Here is a 10,878-nt window from a genome sequence, read left to right as displayed (position 1 = left end):
AACAACTCCTACCTTTGAGGAGGACGTTATTCATTTATAACGTTATTCATTGTAACGTTGGGAGGGGGGTAGAGAATTATAAATAGCAGAATCTAAGCAATTGTGAGGGGATTCAGATTGATCTTAAATGATTTTACACCTTATCTCTTTCTACTCTTGAATATTCAGATTTACTTACAATATTGTACTCGACTTATCAAGATAATAAAAAACATTGTTCCTTATACTTAATTCCTCCCTTATTGTTTTACTCACATTATTCCAAACATATAGAACTAGATACCCTGATTACTATATTATCAGGCCGGATTCCTTCCAGGAAAATCCCGCTAAAACAGGGGTGAAGCAACAACAATTGATTGCGTCTATTGCTGTTGCAGACAAGGAAGAACGCGACCAGGCCTCAGTTGTTGAGACTTCTACTCAAGAGGAGTCCTCCTTGGAAGCTCGTATGATGATTGCAAGGCAAGAAGTCGAGAAGATTGAACATGTTGAAAGAACCTTCACCGAATCAGCCGAAGCTTTAAAGAACTTAGCATGGTCTCCGTGATGTCATTTGTTGTATTTTTTTTAGACGCCCTTTTTTTTGGACACTTAGAAGTGTGTGTGTGTTTTTTTTTTTTTTTTTTTTTTTTTGAAACATGGATAATAATAAATTGAGCTTTATTTGTTTTTATTTCTCAATCTTTCTTATTCATTTCATTTTGCCGTTCATAATTTATACTCTTATGGGCCAGGAGTGTATTTTTTGTTTGATGTGGCTGGACTAAAGTAAATGGCTTACTTCAGCTGCCTACGTACTCATAAAGCACAAATAAATATACCTTACGAGATCAAGCCAACGTAGTTCAAAATGAAGAAGAGGAGATTTTGTTTGGGGGGTTTGGCCGCACCTAAGTAAAAGAGTTTTACTTAAGCTGCCTACGTACCTACAAAATAATAATACTTTGCAGGATCAAGCCAACGTAGTTCGTTAAAGGGAAGTTTGTGTTTGGAATTTTTTTTTTTTTCGGATTTTTTTTTTTTTTTTTTTTCGGATTTTTTTTTTTTTTTGTTTGCAGTTTAGGCTCGTACTCAGGAGCTTATTGGAGAATTGTCATCTTACGCGTAATAGCGCTTCAAAAACTTGGCATTAATCGGACCAACACGTACTCCATCATTATCAACAATCTTGTACGCGCCGTTGGTGTAGACTTCTTGCACAACATAAGGCCCGTCCCACTTGGAAGTGAACTTATTTCCGGCCTTACGAGGCATGATGATGGGCCTCCGGACTGCCAAGACCATATCGCCAACTTGGAAAGATCTAGGACGAACCTTCTTGTTGAATGCCCTTGATAATCGCGCCCGATAGCATTCCAAATTCTCTGCGCATCGAGCCTTTTCTCATCAAGAGCTTGAGCTCATTAAACGCAGCTTTTCATTTTCGCCTTCCGCTGACCCATTTGTATGGCCATACGAAGAGAAGGAATTTCCAATTCAAGTGGAAGGACCGCCTCTACTCCATAAACCAAGGCATAAGGTGTTGATTGGGTTGGAGTTCTATACGTGGTGCGATAAGCCCAAAGTGCTTCCCCGAGCCTCTCATGCCAATCACGTTTTGATTTTGAGACCATTTTCTTCAACAAATTGCAGAGAGTCTTGTTGAAAGCTTCGGCGAGACCATTGGCTGGCGCATTATACATTGAAGAATTACGTTGGACGAATTTGAACTTTTCCATCAATGCATCCATGAGCTTGTTGTAAAAGTTTTTGCCATTGTCGGTAATGATATACCTTGGCACTCCATATCGATATATGATATGCGTTCGCACGAAATCTGCAACATTCTCCTTTTTCACTTCTCGAAGAGGAACAGCTTCCGCCCATTTCGAAAAATAATCAGTTCCGGCCAAGATGAATAGATGTCCGGCAGACGACTTAGTTGGTAAGGGTCCAACTACATCGAGTCCTCAAGCTTCAAATGGCCACGATGAAACTGTAGGGTGGAGCACCTCAGGCGGTTGATGAATGAAGTTTCCATGAAACTGACAAGCGTCACACTTCTTCGCATACTCCATGCAATCTTGCACCATTGTCGGCCAATAATAGCCCATTCTTTTGATTCGATCGCACAACTTCGGTCCCGATTGGTGAGCACCGCATATGCCGGCATGTGCCTCTTCCATGGTGTGCAGACCTTCATCTTCATCGAGGCATCATAACCAAAGTCCATTGAATGATCGGCGATATAAAATCCCTTTGTAGTATATGAAGCGAGCAGAGCGACGTCGCACCTCCATCTTGTGCCTGAGATCAGTTGGCAACTTTTTATGCTCTAAGTAATCGATGATCGGCTGACGCCAATCTTCTTTGTTGATTACGTAGACCGAAATTGCATTGACGTCTTCTGTCAAATCGTCATCTTCTTCTTCTGGCAACACTACCCATTTTTTGCAAATCGGAACTGAAGAAGGAATACTTGCCCCCAGTGCCAAAGTGGCTGCGAGATTTGCCAGAGCGTCGGCCATCTTGTTGGCACTCCTTTGTATATGACCTAAGAAGACCGAATCAAGTTTTTGTAGGCACCGGGAAGCTAATTTATGATATGGCACAAGACTTTCTTCTTTGACTTCATACTCGCCGAGCAATTGATTGATTATCAACTTGGCATCACCGTATATGTCTAGATCTTTGCATCCCAATTCGAGAGCCATTTGTACGCCTATGATCAAAGCTTGATATTCGGCGGCGTTATTTGTGCACAACTCTGGAAGTATGAATGAATATGGCAGGAGATGTTTTTCCGGCGAAATGAATATGACTCCGGCTCCTGCTCCGTCTTGACGAGCGGCTCCATCAAAGTACATCTGCCAAGAAGGAAGAACGTCAATGCAGAAGACTCCTTCTCCGGGAAGTTCGTCAGAAAAACTACATTTTCCCGGAACTGGATGATCCGCTAAGAAATCTGCCAACGCTTGTCCCTTGACAGACCTTTTGAGGAATGTAAACTATGTCATATCTTTGCTTCAACAAAGACGGCCCATTTGGCGAGTCGTCCGAGAACACCGGCCTCGACAAAATGTACTTGATCGGATCAGCTTTAGAAATGACGTGGACGGTGTGAGCTTGAAAGTAATGGCGCAACTTTTGGATGGCGAAGATGAGAGCTAAACACATCTTCTCAATGGGCGAATAATCCAATTCGGCTCCAACAAGTGTGCGACTCAAATAGTATAGGGCTCTTTCTTTACCGTCTTCATTCTCTTGAGCACATAATGCCCCCATCGAGTGTTCTTGGGCCGATATGTACAGAATGATCGACTTCCCAGGAATTGGCGCTCCTAATACTGGAGGATTTGACAAATACTTCTTGATGTCATCGAAAGCTTTCCGACACGATTCATCCCACTCGAAAGGAGCACCTTTTTTCATTAGATGACTAAACGGGTGACATCGTCCTGCCAAATTGGAAATGAATCGGCGTATGTAAGCTAAACGACCTTGAAGACTTCGAAGATCTTTAAGTGTAGACGGTTCCGGCATGTCTTTTATTGCCTTGATTTTGGATTGATCTATCTCAATTCCTCGACGACGTTTACGATGAAACCCAAAAACTTGCCAGAGCTAACACCGAAAGCGCATTTTAAAGGATTCATCTTGAGCTTGCACTTTCGTAGTCTCTCGAAAACCGTTCGAAGATCTTTCACGTGGTCGACCCTTTTCTTGGATTTGACAACAAGATCATCGACGTAGCACTCAACAATGTCATGTAGCATATCATCGAAAATTTTCTCGCATAGCTCGGCGATATGTGGCTCCTGCATTCTTCAACCCAAAGGGCATTACCTTATAGCAAAATATGCCCTTTGGTGTTCAAACCCATGGCTTCTTCATCTTCCGCGCCATTTGGATTTGATTATATCCAGCGGTGCAATCCATGAATGACAATGCTTCATGCCCGGTCGTGGCGTCAATCATGATCTCCGTAACTGGAAGCGGGAAATCATCCTTTGGACAAGCATCGTTCAAATCTCGAAAGTCGACACAAATACGGAGTTGTCCGTTTTTCTTTCTTACCGGAACAATGTTAGCAATCCACGTCGGATACTTGACCTCCCGAATAAATCCTGCGTCGATCAATTTGTTTACCTCCGCTTCAATTTCTGGCAACATTTCTGGCCGAAATCGTCTTCGTGGTTGCTTCTTTGGGGAAACGCCTTTCCTTATTGCAAGTCGATGAACTGCGATTTTTGGGCTTAGGCCGGGCATTTCTTGATAGCTCCAGGCAAACACATCTTTGTATTCTAATAGAAGCTCAACATATTCCGTTTGCTCTTGATCTGTCAGAAGGGAACTTACATAGACGGGTCGAGGCTCCTCGGTTGTGCCTAGGTTGATTTCTTTCAAGTCATCAACCGTCGCTTGGACCCCGTCTTCAAGAGTTTTTGGAATTTCACCAACCTCTATCTCGTCATCTAAATCTGGGCATTCTTGTGCCGTCACATGGTTAGACGAGACAAAATCCCGAGCGATTTTCCTTTGACTCGACTCCTCTTGTGGATTTGTGAAGATGACAGTACGACTTTTTACTTTCAACGACTTATCCATAGTTATTTCCACTTCATGATGACGTTTCATTTTAGAGGGAATGACACTGTGGATATCTTTGCTGAGGTCAATAGCAACTTTTGTCTTCGAGGACTTCCTTTGTTTTTGTCGGCGCCTCTTCTGCACCTTGGAGTTACCAATGCGACAAAAAACTGATTTCTTCACCTCATTTCTGCCAATGCGAGTGAACACCGACGCACTTTGTCTTTGAGATTGTGGACCTGAAGTTAATTGGACGCGGACGGTCTCTTCCCTTTCTCCCAACCTGTTGAATACGGAGGAGCGAGGAGTAGAAGTTGGTCGACCTAGCCTGTCAAAAACAGACCTTTGCGGAAGCATTTCAGTGTTCTCGCCTTCACTTTCTGCGAGCTCTGCAGCAATATATTGTGATGAATCTTGCTTCGCCTTACGTCGTGCAGAAATTCTAATGGGTTCAGGAGGCGAAAAACCAATGCCAACTTTTCCGACTTCAAGTGTGTTACCTTGTTGGTGCAACTTCTTTTGTGTTTGATTCAAACCATACGGGGTGACTTCAATCACTTGCCCCAATGGAGTTGGATTCTTAAAATCGTACCCGGACTTTGACATGAGCTAGTAAGCATTTGGATCGAATCGTCCTTTTGTCGACTCTTCGGCACCCGTTTGGTCCCCTTTCTTCGATGCTGTCGTAAAACCGGGTAAAGGTTGTTTACTCGCTGTAGAGTGATTTGTTCTTGCAACCGGAACGATGACATTGTTTTTCAGAGTTTGCAAATCTTTATCGTCAATTGTTCTAGTTGATGTGGACGCTTCACTTTGAGGTGTGCACTCTGCAAAAGGTGTCTCTCCATCTTTACGCCTTGATTTTGGTACGTACTTAAGAATCGGCGTCGCTTTCTGCGGGATTAGCGAAACTTTCTTTTCGCCAGAGTTCACATTTGTTTGACTGGCCTCTTTGAAAACGCTCTCGTGATTCTCGAATGTCATCGACTCCTTTGCCTCCGGAACTTCAGAATCGTCTACCTTTTTTGAAATTCTGGTTCCCGTCGAAATGATCGAGGATGGCAACATCTCACTTGGCGCATCCTGCTCTTCATAGAATCGAGCGTCGGCAAAGTAGGATTCCACCATAGAAAAGGGCTTCACATCACCATTTATCTTCTTTTCGCCATCTCTGTAATATTTTAGGCATTGGTGTAGAGTTGACGCTACAACACCATTCTCGTGAAGCCAAGGTCGACCAAGCAACAACTTGTACGACGTTTTGGCATCAATTACTTGGAAAAGTGTGGTAGATAACATATCTCCCATCGAGATTTCGACACGGATCATGCCAATTGCTTTTTGTCCTCCGAGATTGAATCCTTGGATCATCAAGCGACTTTTGGCTAGTTCGCTTACAGAAATCCCTAGTTCTTCCATAGTGGCTTTCGGCATTATGTTGACGGCAGAACCTCCGTCGACTAAAATGCGGCTCACCTTCTTCTCTCGAATGTATCCAGATACAAACAAAGGACGATTATGCAACTTTGATCCTAGTAGCAAATCTTCATCACTAAAAGCGAGAGCGACATTGCAAGTAACACATTTCTTTGATTGATCCGCAGGCTCTCCCGCAGCTTTAACTTTATCAGCATACGCTTCTGGTTGAAGAATCGCCAAAGACAATTGTTGACGCATTTCTTCAGGCAAGTGAAACATTTGTTGCCATCCCATATGCGCAGGCAGTGCGTCTAAGATTGCATCAATCTTTGCACCATCGATCAAATTTGAGGGAGATTCTTTAGCCACATCATCCTTGCAGCTTTCTTCCTCAATGACGGTAGAAGACACGGTGTTCACCGAAACTTTAGCAAGATAGGATTCGGGAAAATAATCCGCTAACGTCACAACTTGATGTAATCTCGACTTAATTTTCTTAAACGACGTGACATCTGGCGAAGAATCCATGACGACCCCTCTATATTTCTTCAATGAAGATTTCCTCACTTTCTGACGAGTTGACTTTTGACGTTTTGGCACTTGGGGTACTGACACTTCTCTACCTTGATTCTTTCGTCGACGCCTAGTCACAAGGATCCACCCTTCGTCGCCGTTTTCTAGATTCTGAACGGTGGAAGTTGGTGATATGACAGACTTCAATTCTCCGGGCATGACAACACTCACCGGCTCAAAAGTTCAAATCGAATCATTTGCACACATCCTTTAACTGCCGAAGTAGGACATCTTTTAACACCTTCGTCGTTTACTTGAGCTGCGATGTAATTGGACTCAGCGATATCTTCGAGGTCCAAGAGAATTTCCCGTCTTCGGCTAACTGCATTATCTTTTCTTTAAGGGTTATGCATTTTTCCAATGGATGACTTACGACCCTATGATATCGGCAATACTTCGGATCGTTCGTACGTCCAGCTTCACTTGGACGTTTAGACTCGGGAAGCTCAATCACCTTCTTCTCCAAGAGATCATCTAACATGCCGGCCAGATCAGAATCCGGGAAGGGGTACTTCTTCTTCTCGAGCTCTTTCAGAGTTGGTCGTGGCTTCCGTGTATCCTTTGAATAGGCCGCCACCTTCTTGTCTGTCTTTGGTCGAGCCGAGATTTTCACCGGATTAGAAGTAGAAACCGTCATAACCTCCTTCGAAGTGCTCTTGGACACCTTGTCGTTTTTCTTATACTCCTTTCTATCCGTCTTCGGTTCTGAATGAGTAAAAAGTCTTCCCCCATGGCTAGCGATAGTAATCTCCATGTCGTGAGCTCGAGTGGCTAAATCCTGGAATGTTATCGGCTTGTTGCCTTGGAGGATGTAAACTAGATCCAGATTCATTCCCTGGATGCACATTTCAATAGCAGAAGTCTCCGACAAACGGTCTTTACACTCGAGGCTTAACGAGCGCCATCTACTTATGTAGTCGATAACGGGTTCGTCCTTCCATTGCTTCGTGTTAGTTAGTTCCGTCATGCTTACGATACGCCTGGTACTGTAGAAGCGATTGAGGAACTCCTTTTCCATTTGGTCCCAACTGTCGATTGACTCGGCGCTTAGATCCGTGTACCAATCAAAGGCAGTCCCTTTCAGAGATCGGACAAACTGCTTGACAAGGAGATCGCCATCAGTACCGGCAGTGTTACAAGTTTCAATGAAATGGGCGATATGTTGCTTGGGATTTCCCTTTCCATCAAACTGCTGAAACTTCGGTGGTTGGTAGCCGATAGGCATCCTCAAGTAGTCAATCCTCTTAATGTATGGCTTGACGTAACGGTGATTGCCGACGGAGCGAAAGTTTCCATCAAACTGACTTTTGAAAGCCTCCGCGATCATCTTTTGGACGTCTTTAGCAGTAAACGACTTATCCTTATCACGATCATCCTCGTTCTCGCTGGCATAGTCACTATCTTCATTTTGAAATGACGAAGTAGGGCGCTTCTCCAACTTTTTCGTCAAGGCGGCAATCTGCTTGGATTTCTCTTCGTTTTCCTTCTGGAGGTCTTCAAGAATAGCTTTCATTTTATTAAGCTGTTCTTCCATATTGTCGCCCTCAATGACCATGACGGGTGCCACCATGGAATATGACGGTTGGCTTGACATCTCCTCGTTACGCCTTTGTGGTGACGATGGAGACGAACCAGCGCTACTCTGGCCATCCTCGACGTTGAATGGCTCGAACAAAGGGCTAGTGTGAACAGTCATCTCCTCAAAAGTGCCGGACATTATCTCTCGAAATGTTGACGAGACAAACTGAGGGTCGTCGCCTCGGATAGGAGAAGATGAACCGAAGACAGGATATCCAAACGGCCTAGAGTTGCCGGCACCATATGATTCCCTTGGAGCATTGGCGGTGACATTGGATTTGCGGGGTCTCGTAGGCACGGATGCAGAACGGAGTCTCGCTGCAGCGGTACGGAAGAGGATGGATCTGGTCCTGCTCCTTGTAGAAACACCAATGGGCGATCTGTCGAGAGACCCACCGAGACGGACCGAGCTTTCGTTAGAGGCCATTGAAACGATTGTTGTGAAACTTGATTGCGCGGAAAAAGAGATGAGTAGTAGAGATGTCCCACCGGGCGTGCCAAATTTGTAACAACAAATTTGCGTTAAATCTGTAAACAAGAGATAAAACACAAACAAATGCAACAAAATAATAATTTTAATTAATTCAAAAGATTTCGGGTACAATCTACTAGTTATTCTACTGATTCGATTTCCGCACTTCGAATAAATAGAAGGGTCTTGAATTTGAAGACTTGATTCTCCTTTGATGAATTTGACTTGCTTCTCTTCAATTGACTGCAATTGATGCTTGACGTCGGATTGAAGAATAGTCCTTTCTTTTTCTCTAGTTTTCTCTTAGGAGAGATTTTTGTAGAGAAGTAAATGTCTTTTCTTTTCTCTTGTTTTCTCTTGGGAGAGATTTGTAGAGAGTGTTTTGTAGAAGGGTTTTGGGTTTGTAGTGTATTTTGGTGTAAAATGTGTTGATTTTTGTAATTGTGGTGATTAGTCAAATGAGAATGAATGCTCTCTGTATTTATAAGACTTTGCTTTTTTTCTTCTCGTTTGTTTCCCGTGCTCGGTAAACAAAACAACTAAATTCCACTTATTTCTCGTTGACCTGCTATATTCATGCTAGTCTCCACATTTCTAGTACAACAAACTTTGTGCGGTTGTTGACTAAGGACCAAGTCTTTCTTTTGAAAGATAAGATCATCATTATCACATACATAATGATTAATCCCTTATGCACCACGGCTACACTGTCACTAATACTTGTTTTGTTTTTCGACAATTTTGTGGGCTTTGTCAACCTTCGTTAGGCGAGCTTCTCCAGTTTTATGAGCCCAATTCGGATGTAGCACCATTACTTTTGGCCTTAAACATTTACGTCTCATACTTAGTATCAACCCATTTTTGAGTGGACCGACTTTATTTCTTAACAAAACGGACTAAGTACAGACATATTTGTTCGGGTTAAAATACACCGATCCATTTCTTAGACAAAAGACTTTCACACAAGTCAATATTTAACTTTGACTCGTTTTAAAAATGTAAAACATATTTTTATGTCTACAGTTGCGCAACTCATTGGAGAGGTTGCGGTAGTTTCTTGGCCGGGCATGATGGTGGTGGTAGCAATGGAGATGACGATGGTCATGTTGAAGGCCGTGGGGGAGGTAATGGTGCTGGAGTAGGAGCTACAAGTGGTGGTGTTGGTGCTGGAGGAGGTGGCGGTGGACAAGGTGGAGGTTCGGTGGAAGGATTAGGCGGTCAAGCGAAAGGCCATGGAGAAGGTATGGGCGGAGGAGTTGGAGACACGAATGATGGTGGTGGTGGTGGTGGTGCTGGTGCAGGAGGAGGTGGTGGACAAGGTGGAGGTTCGGTGGAAGGATTAGGCGGTCAAGCAAAAGGCCATGGAGAAGGTATGGGCGGAGGAATTGGAGACACGAATGGTGGTGCTGGTGGTGGTGGAGGACAGGGAGGCGGTGAAGCTCAAGGGCAAGGTGGTCGAGCTGAAGGCCATGGAGAAGGTATGGGAATGGGGATTGGTGTTGGTGTTGGTGTTGGTTTTGGTGTTGGTGGTGTGACAAGTGGAGGTGGAGGTGGAAGTGGTGGGGGTTCAGTTGATGGTGTGGATGGTCATGCTCAAGGACATGGAGAAGGTGTGGGTGTTGGATTCACAAGCGGTGGTGTTAGTGGTGGAGGGGGAGGAGGAAGTGGTGGAGGTAGTTCATATGGGTCAAATGAACATGGTGAAGGGCATGGGGAAGGTGTTGGGGGTGGAGTTGGAGTTGAAGGTAGCGGAGGTGGAGGTGGAGGTGGGGGAGGAGGAGGAGATGGTGAAGGTGGTGAAGGAGGTGGTTATGGTGAAGGTTTTGGGTATGGTGGTGGTTTTGGTCAAGGAGTTAGTGTTGGGGGTGACGGTGGCGGTGGGGGAGGAGGAGGTGGTTGTGGTGGCAATAATGATTATGGAAGAGGTTATGGCCAAGGTTATGGCTTTGGTTCTGGTTCTGGTTTTGGTGTTAGTGGAGGTGGTGGTGGTGGAGGAGGAGGAGGAGGAAGTAGTGGAAGCGGAGGTAGTCAAGGATATGGTCGAGGACAAGGTGGTGGTTATGGAGGAAGCATTGGGGGTGTAATCGATAAGGGAGGAGATGGGAGTGGTGAAGCACAAGGGAGTGGGAAAGGCTATACGGTGGCAACCAAGGTATTGGAATGGGTTTTGGTATGGGGATGGGGATGGGCTTTGGATTTGGAATTGGTGTAGGAGGCAATCAAAACCCTAACAAGAACAACCCTTCAAAAGAAAAGAACCCTTA

The 10,878-nt window shown here is 44.4% G+C and overlaps 1 protein-coding gene across 1 annotated transcript; it reads right to left on the bottom strand.

Moving 5' to 3' along the window:
• Window positions 1–2,198: 2,198 nt before the first annotated feature.
• Window positions 2,199–3,525, bottom strand: LOC141638246 (uncharacterized). The gene is made up of 2 exons (XM_074447657.1): window positions 2,974–3,525; window positions 2,199–2,849 (listed from the first exon to the last, which is right to left on the bottom strand). The coding sequence occupies exons 1-2, from the start codon at window positions 3,523–3,525 to the stop codon at window positions 2,199–2,201; spliced, it is 1,203 nt and encodes a 400-aa protein (XP_074303758.1).
• Between the last annotated feature and the right edge of the window lie 7,353 nt (window positions 3,526–10,878).

The sequence above is a fragment of the Silene latifolia genome, chromosome 2 (assembly GCF_048544455.1).
Source record: "Silene latifolia isolate original U9 population chromosome 2, ASM4854445v1, whole genome shotgun sequence".
NCBI classification, from domain to species: domain Eukaryota; kingdom Viridiplantae; phylum Streptophyta; class Magnoliopsida; order Caryophyllales; family Caryophyllaceae; genus Silene; species Silene latifolia.
This window is presented reverse-complemented; position numbering and strand designations above follow the sequence as displayed.